At 36.2% G+C, this 17,065-nt stretch overlaps 1 protein-coding gene across 1 annotated transcript in view; it reads left to right on the top strand.

Annotated features, from left to right (window-relative positions):
• Positions 1-17,065, top strand: part of LOC121310307 (limb region 1 protein homolog) — a 139,215-nt gene that overhangs the window by 75,782 nt on the left and 46,368 nt on the right. The window contains exon 16 of the mRNA XM_041243569.1: positions 13,661-13,738. Within this exon, the coding sequence (XP_041099503.1) occupies positions 13,661-13,738 (78 nt within the window). The remainder of the gene's footprint in view (positions 1-13,660; positions 13,739-17,065) is intronic.

Raw genomic sequence — 17,065 nt, 5'->3', positions numbered from 1 at the left:
ATTTTGTGGCAAATACTGGCATCTATGACATCACTGGATATAAAATGAAGAACTGTATCACGACAAAAGGGATAATTTTACCCAGATAGTTTAAAAGAGAACTACCGACTCGTGCGAAACTGCATGTTTAGGAGCTACTTTGGAAATAGTGTGGAAAACCTCAATATAAGTAATACAAATACTGTGGTAAACTAAACCATTTTAAAAACTTGGTCAAGCAAAGACAGTGAGCACAGCAAACGCATTGAACTGTACAAAAAAAAAACTGTGATCTACCTCTCGCATTTATAGGGCAGCTAATACGACAGGTGTTTAGGTGTGGTTGGAAAATGACAGGCAATATGATAAAGTAGTGTGATCAACTGTATATAGAAACCCCCATACAGTGTATTGTGCACCTGCATTGTACCAGCCTGATACCACATTGTATTGGTTTATAGAAACAACCCCCTCTTCTGGAATTAGTCCCACTGGCTTTTGTTATTTCCTCTTTGGTATCACACTGAAGACTGATGACTGGCTCCTGCTGATGTTAAGACCTCTTGGAAAACTGAATTCCTTGGTTCTTGTAAGATCTTGACACCAGTTGAAGAGTCCTACTTCCTTTTTGCTTGCAAATGAGAAGATAACTTGAGCTTTTGTAAACGTGGAGGTATTACTGTAACGCAAGCTTAATTATAACAATGATAAAAAAAAATGTAATCAGATGTAGTCATTTCAATTTAATGGAGAGTAAAATGTTTGCACAGTACTGAATTTAGAACACTTCTTAAATACAGTATTACTTATAGGCCTATGTCTTACAATAATTAGGAAAAACTATCTAGAAACATGTTGCCAGACCACATAATATCTGTTAGATAGCATGTGGTTTATTTTTTTGTTTCCCAAATACCACATGTTGGTAATTCTTTTATTCAGTATAAAACAAGCTGTGCGGTTAATTCAAGGACATTAAAGGCTTGAAGGATTTCACAGTTTGGTGCTGTACTCCCAAAAGTCTCCAAAGAGGCTGTACTTCAGCTTGCTTATCTTTCAAATAGTATTTTGTTTTTTTAAATGGGCCACAGATTACCTATAAAGTCAATTCATGGGCAATCTGTGTCCCATTTTTAAAATATTTCCACAGAGGTAAATATACTGATGCACAATGAAAATGCAACAGTCTAAGTTTTACATCAATAGCTCAATGGGCACATACATAATGGTATTTACATTTTAAATAGTGAGCAGATAGATGTGTTGATTGTTTGAGTAGTATTATTTTGGGATAACAAAATACTGATCTCAAGTCATGTGATTTCATAAAAAAAAAAAATGCTAGGTGCTCAGTGTTTGGTATTTGATTTGAGTTAAAATTGCCCAAACGAGTTAATTAAGAATCTATATAAAAAGCCATTCGAAAAGACATGATTTTAATTAACGTAAGAACAGCAAAAGATACGACCATGCCCCACTTGAGTTATGAAGATTGTCTGGTTGCTATTTGCATGATTGAAGGCAGTCTGTCTGTGAGAGAAGCTGCCTGAAGAATGTGATGTTCTGTTTCAACAATCAGCAGACTAGTCCAGAGAAACCAGGAAACCGGCTCTGTGAGGGACAGGCCACGTCCTGGAAGGCAGAGGGTCACCACACCGGCCCAGGGCCATGTGGTGTGTTGTTCAAGCCAACCGGTGGGGTGGTGGAAGTGTGATGATGTGGGGAGGAATCTCCTTTAACACAAGAACACCTTTGGCACAGATTGAGGGCAACCTTACTGCTCACCGACACATTGAAGTCCTTGAGGCAACATTCTTTTCATTTTGACAGTGCTTCACATTTCATACTGAAAACTTATCATGATTCTTTGATCTGTACTTTTGTTCACATTTTCTGTGATTTTGTTTGATACCTATGTTTAAAATATTTGATTCAATCCATTAGACCTGAGTGTTGCGTTTATTTTGTGCATCAGTATAAATTACTCTGTTACCTATCTATGTGCCTTTATTTTATTTTAATTATTAAAATAACACTCTAAAGTGTTGATTGTCAGGATATGGGGGAGATGCAGTATTCAAACATAGTAAGATTTTTAAACACAATTACAAATCACGTATGAGAAATTAACCAATCACAGTTACATCTTATCTTGTGTATAAATGTAATTCTGGGATATCTTCAACAGGGGGCAATTTATATACACAAAAAAGGTTGAGCTTTACAGCCCTGTAACAGTGTACTGTAGAAACGGACACATTAAACAAGTTTGCCACTTTTACATCTCTATAGTTTTGCACTTTGCATGACAGAACCGCTCAACGTCGATTTGCAGTGCGCTTTCCGAAACAAAATACTCACCAGAAGACATACAGTAAAAACACCATAAGAGACACGGTCAGCTGTACATCTTAACTTATCACAAACATAAACTGTGATGCTTCTCCTAATATAATAACATCCCATAACAAGCAGGTTTCTTTGTAACACAGTTTAACATTTTTCTTTCTTTTATGTTCAGAATATAAATGGACAATGTCACTAAATATGTCATTAAATATTGTGAAAGAAATAACACAATTTTTGTTCCTGGGTAGTAAGTGTTATTTCCTAATTGCTTATGCATCAAAAGTATAGAAAATGGCTATTATTCCCCACTAACTTTGCTTTTGTGACCAGGGCAGTGATATTTCAAAATATCACTATTTCCAATGGGAAAACGGGCAAATGTGTGTCTTTTCGTTCACATAAAGTCATAAAAAAACAACATATGAATCCAAATTAACATGTATTTGTACTAAAGTAATACAAAATGACTACAAAAGATTTATAAGTGAGTAGTTTTTCGAGATTTACGATTATACTGTGTTAATTTGGATTCATATGTTGTTTTTTCTGACTTTATGTGAACGAAAAGACACACATTTGCCCGTTTTCCCATTGGAAATAGTGATATTTTGAAATATCACTGGTCACAAAAGCAAAGTTTGTGGCGAATAATAGCCATTTTCTATACTTTTGAGTCATAAGCAATTAGGAAATAACACTTACTACCCAGGATCAAAAAAAAAAAAAAAAAAAAATTGTTACACGGTGTGATTAAGGAAATAGCTAGTGCATATAATATATGATGAAGATCATGCATTGTATGTCTCGTCTAATTTAACATAACAACAAGGGTCTGCCACGTACATGTATAGCAAACACGACTTTGTATTTGTAAAATGAGGTTGATATGATAAACCACCATCATTTTCAACTAGACACTTACTTACGTTATTTCTGTGTGTTCACTATAAACTCCCCAAACAAGTCATTCTAAGCTAAATCATGATACTATAGCATGAAACTGAAAACTGAAGCAGCAAAGTCAATAAAAGAGAACTAACCTTCAACACTGCATCTTCGACCAGGAAGTGTTTACGGTTGCTAGGCAACAAATGTGTTGCAGGCAAAACTGCAGGCGACTCCAGAACCAGAGAGAGAGAGAGAGAGAGAGAGAGAGAGAGAGAGAGGCTGCTTTGCATCAACCTGTGCATAATGTACTCTATTCTACCTGTTAGTTTTATTTATATTATATAGGCGGTTTATATATATATATATTATTTTTTTTTTCTGAGGCGGTTTGAACTATATATATATATATATATATATATATATATATATATATATATATATATATATATATATATATATATATTTTTTTTTTTTTAAATTGGAGTGATATTAGGGGATAGGCTACTAATAAAATACATTGCAATTCCTGTTCTTTTAGGACTGATAAAAAGAATGACAGTCCACATTTAGAACTGCATGGGTATTGACATAATTATGGGAATTTAATATAATATGAAAGCCTTTTTTCTTCTCTTTTCAGTTGTATAGCTTTTCACCTAACCATTATTCAACAAATCATACTTCCTTGAAAAAGAATTAACAGAAACCTCCTACTTTGCAGCTGTTGCTTTGTTTGCAAATGTAAAGATTTCTATTGTACAACTCGGCTGAGAGTCATTGTCCTCTGTACTATACCTCAAACATCCATCCATCCATCCATTATCATTAACCGCTTAACCCTATACCTCAAACATGAACATTTGAAATATAGCTGTATTGTAAAGGAATACTTCCTGTGCACTATGGGAACCCCATCACTCATTATAAAAAAATATAACACCAAGCTCAAAATTAAGCCAGCTGTTAATTTAGGCTACAAACAACTGAACTCTGAAACCACACTGAATACTGCCTGTGCTATATACTGTACTTGTCATCTATTGTGTGGTGGTCTCATTTGAAAGGAGAAACACCGTTTCATTAGTTTTGAATCTTTTTCTTTGTAGGGCTGCCAGATGTGGTAGCTATAGAATAAATACACTCTGAATGGATTCCTTAATACTACAGTATTAACATTAACATGTCTGTAATTGTAACACCATTTCATTGCTATCCAGTGACTGAACGATCAACAACATGCAAACACTTTGCTCTTTGCAGGAATTTTGGAACCATAATCTATTAAAACCGACGCACCACTGACCACATAATTATTCTAATTTTAGAACCATTCTTTCTTTTGAAATTGAATAATTGTGGATTTCATTTGTATGGCAATCCATTAATCACCCTTCATTTCAGTAAAAAAAAAAAAAAAAAAAAAAAAAAAAAAGAAGCAAAAAGGATTATAATGACTTCAATAAAACTTATATTATTGTTGGCAGGTAGGGTTGTTTTGATTAGCCTAGTACATGTTTGGGAGTTCAAATAATATATTGTAATAAAAATATTTAGTGTTTATTTTTAAAGAATATTTTGAAGCACTATTAGAACAGATATTTCAAACTTGTCAAGGATTTTTTTTAATGTATCCTAAGAGTAACAGGCAGTGTTGTGTGATGCACTGCCCTTTAGAGATTCTGCCCCTTCCTGTCAGTGAGATGAGATGATGTTAAAACACCAGGAATGCAGACGAGCCCGGCTCTTTTGCAATGTGGTTCAGACACTCTCTTGGAGTGTGCAGGGTTGCCGGTTCGCACCCAGCCTCCGCCCTGCTACCTGAGCTCACATGCAATATCCCTCAAATCCTGCTTAAATTGCATCAGTCTTACTTATAAGTGGTCTTAATGACTGGATTTGAATCATATATGTTATTTATTAGTTATAAAACTTCAATTTGGCCCTTTGTTTTTATTGAATTGAGACCTGCATAGATGATGCAGTGCCCAAAAGATTCATAGAATTATTTATTAGCTATGTTAATTTTATTAATTGCAATATGAGCTTCCTCTTTATTTTGACTGTATAAAAGCACTGTAACAGTGTGGAAATGACTGCAAGAGCGTGTGCAGGGTTCTAAGGTATTGAACTGTCTCTGAAGGACGGCACTGTGGAAGTAAACATTAAGGTAATTACATTTTAGTACTTTGGAATAAATGTGTGTGCAATTGCAAAGAGGCAGCATTATTGATTACATAATTGATGTGACAACATTTTCAGCGCAGTACAGTTGAAAAATGATAAGTGCTATAATGTATTTTTCACCCCAATTATTTTCAATGGCGATAACAAAAAAACAGCTGCAATTGGTTTTGAAAGAGCAGCTGTCTGTTTGATAGAACGTTATTGTTGTTTGAAAAAGGTCAAGGGAACTGGTGTGGAAGGGTGTGATAGGTGAATATATTTAAAAGGTAAAGAATCTGAAAAGGTTTGTTCTGGTTTCATTATGGAGTCATAAAAAAGCCAGAATGTCGGGACGCTTAGAGGGAGACATTCATTAAGGGTTACCAGGGATGTCACGTTACTTTTAATGCCCCGAATGTTTAAACTTTAAGATTTAACTCGTTTAAACATCTAAACTTTAACATACTGGGAAATGTTGTAACTAACCAACCAATCAATCAAAAAAGTCCCCAGGAAAAGCCCTACATTAGTGCTGTTACTTGTTCATGCTATACCATAACATGCATGTACACAGCATTTATATGTATAAAGAAAATACTTATTCTAAATATAACCTAGCACACATCATGATGTGTAAATACTACAGCAGCCCTCTGTATTTGACATGCATATCTCTGACAATTATTACACTTTAAAGAGAAATGCTAAACGTTTAAAAATCGGGAAACACTCGATTAACTCCCCTAGTATTTTATCCAAAGTGCAAAACTATTCAGTGAAAGGAAAATAAAAGCTAACAATTAAAGTTAAAGACTAAAAAGCATGCCACCTTGTTTGGCTATTCACTTAAACCTAATAATTCTACTTCAGGCATGCACACAGAAGCTCCAAACAACTGAATTGGAGATGGTGTATAAGGGTAGGCAGATCCCATCACAGTCAGTAATATTGTACTCTTCCATCCTCAGTCTGGTACGTTAGAAATATGTTAGTCAGAAGAAGCATGGCAATTCAATCTCTCTTAAGCTGAGGGAACACAAAGCCACTTTGTGGCTTGGGACTAGGTTTCAGGAGACTGCATAGCACTCCTGGAGAGTATTGGGGTTGGATACAGCAACGTTGCCTCAAACTAGGGCTTTACATACAGAGAGAGAAATGCTGTGATTCTGTGAATCTGAATGCTTGCAAAGCCATGGGATGCAGTGCGAGAAAAGGGCAAGACGGACACTTGATGGTGAAAATGAACCTCTAGATACTGGTTCATACTTTATATGAGCATTGCTGAGGGTGCTTACCAGCCTCTTTGGTCAGGGGACTGTCTGGCGCTCCTCTTCCAGTGATCACAAGACTGAAGCATTAACCAGCCTTGACAAGCAAAAGGGAAGTATTTACTTGCTACAGCTAACTGGAAAACAATTACACTTGCGTTCTTCTCAATATTTTGGTTGACAATAAAGCAAGGTCTTACACAACCAGGTTTCTTAATCTTTACGGTCTGTATGCAGCTTAGAAGGGTTCTGCTTGTGTCAGCTATACAATATTGAGAAGTAGGAGGGTACAATGAGAACGTTTTGTGGATAAAGGCACCTGCCAAATAAACTAATAATAATTATTTATCCAAAGACACTCAAGTTGCCATTTGCAGTAAGATATTTACCCTTTACAAACGGTGACTATTACCCAATATAGTTGTGTGTAGTTTTACAAAACTAACATTTGTTTTTATGTGCTCAAATACAATATGATAGTCTAGACTGTGCAATTAAGTTTAGTTTAACAGAAAACTGAGCAACATAAATCATTGACTTTGATCTTAATGATAGAAGATTGCAAGTTATGGGCACTTTTCCACCTCTTGACCTAAGGCAAAGTTAAACATTGAACAACTTGGGTAAATACAGGTAGGAAAGGAAAATGTTTGGACAAGTTTGTGGATAGTGCTAAATGTTTCAGTTTTGCAATAACAATATTATGATTAGGGTTTCATATTTTACATTTTAAATCAGTAAACACTGATAAAACAAAACAAAATAGTAATAAAAATGACTCCAGTGTTTGTTATAATACTACTATTTTGCATTCACTTACCCTTGTCCCTTGTTGATGGTGCAGTTTACCAAGGTACAGCACGATCTGTGATTCCTATGCAGCTGTTTTTTTAATTTTATTTAAGCAGTTCTAGGGATGTCTCTGTAATGGGCAGTGTTGTGTAACACATTGCCATTACGGATTCTGTCCTGTTATGTCAGTGAGATGAGGTTAAAAACTCTAAAACCACAGATGGAGTTGACCCTTCAGTTTTGCATAGTGGTTAAGACACTCGCTTGCGGTGCACAGGGTCTGTGATTCACTCACTTCTAATTTCATTCCCTTATATTACAATAATGAGGCTAATTTCCCAAAGCAATTCTAGGTAGCAGTCTGCTAAATCCAATTCACTTCTATTTAAACAAATAGAAAATAACATGTGCCTTTGAATCACACAGATTTGCTGAGAAGCTTTAACATGCTACCTTAACATATTGTGTTTTGAAACAGGTAAAAATAAGACAGCTTGCTAGCAGCCTGCTAAGTGCTAGCAGTGCTTTGTGAAACTGGCCCCCAGATTCTCTAATCATCATTAAGGTGTGCATCCTGAGCACACTTGGAGTTACAAGATGTTGGAAGATCGTTCATTTGCCAAAGCATCAAGCATAGTCTGCAAAGAATTAGGTAGGTTCAGCTTGGGTTGACAGTGTTTATCTCTTGGGGCCTTTGTACTGATATCAGGGTTACGTGGATGTTGGATTTGAATAACATGACATGCGCCGATCTCACTGCAGCACATGCTTCTTTTCATGTAAGATCATATAACTAACAGGAATGTAACAAGAGTAATTAAACATGTAACTCTCTGACATCCTGCACAGCACCTTTCTCTCTCTTTTAAAAGCAATATTTGAAATGTCACAGGTTCACATCCTGGAATCAGGTTACTGCAGGCACGGTCCGTGGGTTTCTGGGTTTAAGGCGTTATTACAAATGTAAGCATGCTTATTGTTCTTTTGAAATCACAATTAAAACTAAATGTAGAAGTGTAATCTGCGGCACACCTGCTCTCTAATGTTTCCCTATTATTTAACATGCACAGACTTACTGGCTTCCTAAAAAGCTTCAGTGCAATACATTTTAGTAGCTCTTAACACAAATATTGTTTTCCATCCAGAAGAAATGAAGAGCTGAAATGGTAGCGTTGCTGCAGAATTTGAATGTGGAGCCTCTTTCAGATACGTATTGCAATCAGTTCTGCTCATGAGTGATAGCTTACATACCTACATAGCTGACATGCATTATTATATGCTCAATTGCTTTCATAATTGCTTTCTGCTGATGCTGTCAGATGTTTAAAATGTTCTACACATATTTAGCTGTGATTAATAGTATATATATATATATATTTTTTTGTATTATGTACGTCATTGCTTTTCAAGCACATTAAACTGAATGCCCTCTTCGGTAATTCTGTTCTATTGGTGTTTGTGGTGACATGGAATGAGACAGGGAAATCACTCCCAGACTGTAAAATAAACTCTTTCAAAATGTATTTTAAGTATGAAAGCGATTCATTATAGCAAACTTAGAAGTGTGTTCCACTAATGTGACTGTCTGATATATTTTTTTTTCATGATAAATTATGCCTGCAATAAAAGTAAATTGTACATTAAAAAAAAAAAAAAAGTATTTAGCAATGGTCTGAATACTATAAAAATATTTTGGATTTAGAGGGAGTGCCAGTCTGAATGAAAGAATGTTTCTTTTTAATGCTATTTCTAGATGCCCCAGCTACAGAAACTGTGCCCTCCACTTCTGAACCCAAAGTTTCCTCCCCTGTCTGAGATACCGTGTCTCTGACGTCAAAGCCATTGCCCTGCTGTCTCGTGTTGTATTCTTCCACTGTGTTGAACGGGGTTCTTGTCTCTATTGAGGATATGCTAGGATTTATTTAAAGAAGCTTGTTGGCATTTTCATTTGAATTCCTTTTCATGCACACAGTATTTAACCCACCTCTAGATCAGTGGTTTGTGGCACTGTGTATTTACATATAAAAAGAGATCAGTGTTCTTTTGCATTATGTGGATTTCGAAACATTTTACAAGCTAGTGAATCTGGATGGCTTGGTACATTTTTCACAGTACAGAATAGATACATTGAGATGGACACATAAATAAATGTTTTTTTGAGGATTGGTGTTTCGGGTTTGACTGGGAAAGGCCTGATTTCTACACTCTGAATGGTGAGAAACAAGATTTCAGCAGAGAACAGTATCAAACAATGTCATTTTCAATCCCTTTGTTAATGTTGGAAGCTATTTTAAATCAAGGTTGTTTTTTTAACCAACACTCAGCATTGTTAAAGCTGTTCAGTAAAACATTGAAGGAATTGCTGACGCTCAGCGTTCTGGTCTAAGATATTAAATAGTATTCTAAATCAATGGAGGTCCTTCAGTTTCTTCTGCTAGTTACACGTGTTTCTTTTGTAACGTGTTTATTTTGTGTTATGTGTCTGATTTCACTAATTCCCCTTATCGAGTGAGTCATTCGCAGGAGAGAGGTTAATGGGATTAATTGGCTTATAATATTTGGAGCTCATGTAGTTACACTACTAAAGTGGTTAGAATAGGCTACAATAGGAAGAAATTAACTACTGTAGCTTTGTGTAATACAAGCCTTAGTGTAACAGACCCCATAGTTTAACAAGCACTGATTTACAACCAGTGTAGTTTCTGGGTTGGCCTACAGGGAAAACAATGAGTGTATATACAGCAAAACCTACAACAGATTTCCAGTTAAAGGCTTTGTTCTTTAAAAGGAGTTCATTTAAGCATTATTTTAACATATAAAAGTCAGACACATGGAATCATGTTTGTACACAAAACCCTAATTTAGATGTCCATCTTTTTGCTCAGGAATACAGTATATCGAATCTGAATTTACTCACATTGAAATTAACAACTAAAACCGGGTATGTTAGTCAGCATAGGTCAGTGGTCGAGGCATCAAAAGCCTGGTTTTATTAAAAAAAAAAACAAGAGTTGGAGTGACATTTGAAATACCATTGAATTGCACTGTGAATTCTTGTCTTTTTCCACATGAGGGAGCCTTGGTAGGTCTGCACTAGGAAATGGTTGGTAAGGCATCAGGAGCTAAATCTCAGATAACCGAATTTGAGACATTGTAACATCCACAGTAAGGGGTGCTGTGTAGGAATAATTTTTCTGTATGAATGCGTGGCAAATCTAAATGTCTGCCTACGTGACCTGCTACCTTGAAATCACTTACCACTGCTGCTCAGCACGTTCCAAGACATTGCACTTCTAGCTTTCAAGGGTAAAGAAATGAACAGACATGCTATGTCAATGTAGCTAATCAGTGAAATAATTGCTTGACACTATCAGATCTTCATCCAGCTTACCTGATTGATCATGTGATTTATTCCAGTACAGTCATTCTTATTAGATATGAACAGTTATGTCAGCGTTGTGGGGAAGTAACTGATGTAAAGATGTAAGATCAAAAGTAACGTGTGCATGACAGCTCCTTTATTCCAGTGAATACTGCATAGAAATCCTCAGCATTTATTCCTATGACAGGAATTCATGTAACATTTAGGATCTCTGCTGAAGGTACAACATGTATCCACCTGGTGGCACTGTGTGCTAATTTAAAATCTCAATAAAAAAACAGAGTTACAGCATTAACTTAATCTTTAAATAAACCCTAACTGTAACTTGAGCTATAACCCTGATCCTGTCCGTGTAAACCTACATTCTGATTGGACAGATCAACAGTACTAACCCTAACAGTTTACTAACTCTTACCACAACTTCACCCTGTTTTACCTGTCATGCAAATCCTAACTGTATCCCAGGAACTCTTCCATTCTGGATTGAAAGACCTAACCCCAACCTAAGTCCAGTGCCAATGCTGGGATTTACTGGGCCCTGGTGCAAGACTGTGAAGTAGATACCCCTAAAAAAAATGAAAAGCATGCAGCAGCTGCAGCACAACCTAAAGAAAACCTTCCAAAAATAAATACAGCAGCAGCAGAATCTGAATCGATCAAAAAATGTCCAATAAAACATATTCTATCATTATTTTAAGATGACATTTAAATAAACCAATTGTAACAAGATTAATCTGTTTAATTAACGTGATTTAGTCAAACTTGAAACATTTTAATAGCTTCAAATTAGTCACAAAGACGTATCACGGGCATGAATTGGGTTAATAAATCCATGTTGTCAATTACAACAGTTAGTATGAAAATGTTTCTATAAAAAAAAAAAACACGTCTGCTTTGCAAAACTTAGCCCATAGTACAAATGCACTCAATACAACTCTTAAGAGAAAATGAACACACTTAACAAATTTTTAGCTGCTGTATCACATCTGCCTGCAGAGCAATCACGTAACCTTAACAACACTGACCTATTGCCAGAGACAATCTGTTGGCTCTGATTTGAGGATTTGTGTTTTGATTGACAGCCCGCCAATACTCCCTTGCTACAGTTTATTTTTCTAATCCCAGTAGATCAGATGGTGCCTCTATATATTTTTACGTTTAGCCACTAAAGTGGGCTCAGAAAAAAAGACACTCGGGGCTGGGCCCGGGTGCAGTTGCGTCCCTTGCACCCCACCCCCCTGACGCCGGCCCTGCCTGTCTGACTCATACCCTGAAACAAACCCTGTAAAACTAAACCTAACCATCATACAAACCATGTCCAGTAACTGACCCATTCTACTAGAGGACCTGTCCCTGCCCTGTTTTAATTAATGAATACATACATTCTGCTGGGCTTGCTTAATAGCTTCTACATGTCTCAGAGAAATTTATGTCATCGTTTGAACTCTTTCTTCACTTGCACAAGAGTATCTGCTTTAATCAAATCTGAAGAAATATGTACCTACCCCCCCCCTCTTCTACAGATTTAATTAGTTCTTATATCCTAAGTGTTTCTTCCAAAATCTGTGTTAAAGCAAAACTTCAGTAGACTTGTCACCTGATGCTTGCTCAACAGTCAAAGAAGTGATGAACATTGAATATGTTGAGCAGTAAAGTTTATTCATGGTCACCCCGGCTGTCTTCATGTGTTCAGCCCTTGTATTTTTTTACAAATCTCTTCAAATAACTGGTGCCTTGGGGCTTTGTGGCATCGCTCTACACCCATTAACAAATTACTTTAAATTATTTGTAATGTTTTTTTCAGACAAATGATATTAATTATAATAGGACTGAAACATGTTGGCATGTCCATAAAGACTGTACAAGAATTATTCACAAGACTTTTTTTTTGGATACAATAATTGACTGTAAGTGTAATATTCATACTGGTGATGTAGACGGCTATTGCTGCAGTGAGTTTTTGCTAAATGTTGTAGATGAGTCGTATGTGGTAAAGGGGTTGTATTTATGCAGATACAGTTTGATTACAGATAGAGGGAGGGTATACAGTAGTAAATATTGATCAAAGATATACTTTTTTAAATTGTTATACTTGGGGGGATCATTTCATTCTTTGCTTGCTGGATTCACAGATGTGTCAATGAATAGATTGTTTTAGATGCCAGTTCCTGTCCTGTACTTTTTAGGGCACTACAGTGACTTACAGTGAAACAGCGTATTGAATTTAAAAGGTTCTCCTCGCTTCTAAAGCTATCCGTGGGTCTGGTCCTGCCTATTTGCGTGAATTACTTATCCCTTTCAAACCGATCTTTACCCTGAGATGTTATTAAGTGTCTTTTGGGAATTGTAAAACCTCCATCCCAGAACTATGGTGAGAGGGCATCTTGTTCTCAAGCTTCTTCACTTTGGAACTCACTTCCAGGTTCTATTCAGTCAATCTAAGCTTATTTTGATTAACGAGTTGTTTAGCTCTTTTTAGTTTGTTGTAGTTGTACAGTGTAGTTATAGTAGACCCTGATATTGATGTGATACTGCTAGCTGAAATGTCGTTGCGTCAGACAGTTTGTATCAAACAGAAAGTATGTCACAATAAAGTGAGCTCTGTACTGTTTCATTATAGCAGTGTAGTGTAGTGGAATAAATATCAGCACCCCTTACAGTATTCTCTATGTACAGCTTCCCAGGGTGTTTGTACAGGAACCATGTTATAGTTTTGCAATGGTTTGCAATGAAACCTAGGTAATACAATTGCCACTAGTCATTTGTTTAAATGAAGGGTAATTCTGTATAACAGAGTAATTGACTTTTATGAATAGATCATTTTGTTTATGTCTTTCAGGTTTGATTAGTAGCAGTCAATTTAATCACAAGGAGAATCTTGAGGGAAACCTAAAAAGAAGCATGTCACAAAAATCAGGTAAATTCTGTATGTAATAGTAAGTAAAAGTACATCAAAAAATGGTATCTCTTATATGGGCAGTTATCCAATTCACTACTTTTTTAGTGATCAATTGGATTTGTTTGACATATATAAAGTAAATATTGACTTTGACATTCTCATCTGTGTATGTGTAGAAAAGGTCAACCATGGGTTACAGAACCTACTAAATAAATCCTAATTACAGGTAGGAGATTATTCACAAGGGTGTCATTTGAAAAGAAGAGGACTGCAGAAATGTGTTGACATTTTTCATTTTATTTGGTCAATGCAAAGGTGCTCATTCCTTGCATGTGAGATAAAGCAGCTACTTTCCTGGGTTCGGAGAGAAACTACCTTTAAAAACACACAGGATCTTAACAAATTCCTTTCTTAGGCTGATGAAAGTAATTTCTTGTTTGCTGTGTCAAACAAGGCATGCTATTTGTCACATTGTGGTTTGTGTATCATTTTAAAAGCTTTCAACTTTGATCTGATTTAAAGGAAGGCTCAGTAGCCCAGATGGCAGAAGTAACAAACCAATGATGAACGTTGTCAGGCTTCTAAGTCAACAAATCCTCTTGACTCATAGGTACGAAGCCCTTGCACTTTTAAGAGGCTTGTGCGTTCTTGTGAGGAATCACAGACCTCTGCCTTCTTGCTTCAGACAAAGGTGCGGAACAATTTATTAGTTAAAGATTCAATTGAGTATACAATCAAACTGCTGCCTCTACATGGACTGACTGGCCCTTGCTTGTATATTTAAGTCAACAATTGCATTTACAAGACACTGCAAAGATGGGCTGAGCACTACATAAAAGCTGCTTTCTTCAAACTGTCATCAGAATGGATTTCAGTACGTGCTTTTATTTTCAACAGGGACAGCGTTTGTCTTTTTTTCTTTTATAAATACCATTTTAAAGAGCTTTTTATTTAACTTTCTTCACTGTGAACCGTTTTTACCTGATCTGTGGTATTTTGAAAAGAAACTTGCCTTGTCGTGCAAAGAGATGCTGACTTAAGAGTCTGTACAGCTACTTACATAGCTTAAAAAAGAACCCTTTAATGAACAACTTTACTTAGTTTGTGAAACAAAGACATCTAGAACAGGAAGCACAGCTCTGCCAAACATTTTGCATCACCTGCAATTTTAGGATTGAGACATTATTAAATATATAGTCGCAGACAAAAGTATTTGGGCAGTTAAAAAAAAGAGAAAACCACAAAGAAAGTGATTTCTATAATTTCTGATTGTTTATTGAAAGATATTAATTAAAGCAGAGATTCAACTTTATAATAAAACAACAAATTATTTTATAACATGCATGAAATGAAAAATAACATGCAAAAACTAATTTCATACTTTGACAAAAGTATTTGGGCAATCAACGTTTTGTAAGAAACTAATTGTTGACAATTATCATGATTGAAAACCAACACCTGATGATAATTATAGAATAAATACATAATGAGAACGTGCTGAAAAAACATGTGAAATTTGTGATTAAAAAAGCAACAGAAATGGTTAAAACTAAAGCGTAGAGCAATGATCTCATAATGACAGTGACACCACTAAACTGAAAAAGAGAAACTACCAGAAAGCAAAGACTCACTTTACTGAAAAGCACTTTGTGGGCTTGTGACAGGGTACGCCTCACCCGTGTGTTTGTGTTATTTTATATTTGTTTATTACTGGTATTATTAAGATTTATGTATTTTATATATGATGGTGAAAAGCCCTGATTATTGTTTAAATGTAGGACGAGCGGAAATACCGTCCGCCATTATGTGTTACTGTTTAGTATGATTAAGTACCTCTCGTGAGAATGCGTAACTGTCGGCTGGCAATTATTGAATTAGCTGACAGTCACGCATACTTAGTAAACTCATGCAGACTATGGCAGACGGGTTAATAACATAATTAATAGCCAGTTAATCCCTCTGCCACAGTATAAAAGACCTGAAAGACCTGCAGCTTTGGCTGCACGGAGGAGTGTGTACAGGCGGAACAAAACATGAGTTGTGAAAACTATTCCTACAGGATACAGACTTGTAGTTGAGTCCTCAGACCTTGAGTCCAAGTCCCAAGTATCGAGTCAGAGTCATCAGTATCTGAGTCACTATCATTCGAGCCCAGTGCTGAGTCCGTGTCCCGAGTCCCGAGTGTCGAGTCCGAGTCATCAGGGTCTGAGTCATCAGGGTCTGAGTCCCAGTCCGAGTCATCAGGGTCTGAGTCCGAGGCTCGAGTCCCAGTCCGAGTCATCAGGATCTAAGTCCTAGTCCGAGTCAGAACCATCAGGGCCTCAGTCCTAGTCTCGAGTCTGAGTCATCAGGGTCCGTCTCGAGTCCTAGTCACAGGGTCTGAGTCCCAGTCCGAGTCATCGGGGTCTGAGTCCGAGTCCGGAGTGTCGAGTCCGAGTCATCAGGGTCTGAGTTCCAAGTGTCGAGCCCGAGTCCATCCGAGTCATCAGTGTTTGAGTCTTGAGGGACGAGCCTGAGTCATCAGCGTCCGAGTGTCGAGTCTGAGTCAGAGTCATCAGGGTCTGAGTCCGAGGTCCGAGTCATCAGGGTCCGAGGTCGAGTGTTGAGAAGAAGTCCACAGCAAAGTTGCACAAGTAAAAAAACAGTACAGTACAAGACCCAATGCATATGATAAATATCCCCTCATACTATTTTCTTAATGGTGGAAAAAATATGATAAATTACATTAAAAACAACATAAGACTGGAAAATATGATACATTTTATTAAAATAACATGTAAAAGACTGAAAACAGCACAACGTACCAGATTTGAATGGGCACTTTCTTAACGGAAGTTGTTTAGTAATGCATGAGCAAGCGCAATGCAATGAGTACCACTTTTTAACGCGTACCTGAACGTAATACTATTATTAATAATACTTATTTTTTTGTGGCAACAAATGTTTGCTCTTTTGGCCTGTTAGATTACATGAATTAAAATCATGATCTTAGTGTTTAAAATATAATATATATATATATATATTATCTATACTATATATCATATAGACACATATATATATATATATATATATATATATATATATATATATATATATATATATATATAATATATATTATGCATATGATCAAAATCAAGTAAAAGTACCCTGACGATTTTGGCTTGTGTTGAAGGTCATACTCAACACAGTATTATTACTAGTATGTTTGGTGGAATATAAAAGAAACCTCAGTAACTTCTTCATTGGCAGATGCTACTGCTCTTGCTTCTGATGCCTTTTCTTCTGAGTCAGGAGTTCCTGGGATGTTTTAAAACTTTACCCAGCAGAGAAACATGATTACAAGTA

Source organism: Polyodon spathula, chromosome 3, assembly GCF_017654505.1.
Source record: "Polyodon spathula isolate WHYD16114869_AA chromosome 3, ASM1765450v1, whole genome shotgun sequence".
NCBI lineage: Eukaryota > Metazoa > Chordata > Actinopteri > Acipenseriformes > Polyodontidae > Polyodon > Polyodon spathula.
This window is presented reverse-complemented; position numbering and strand designations above follow the sequence as displayed.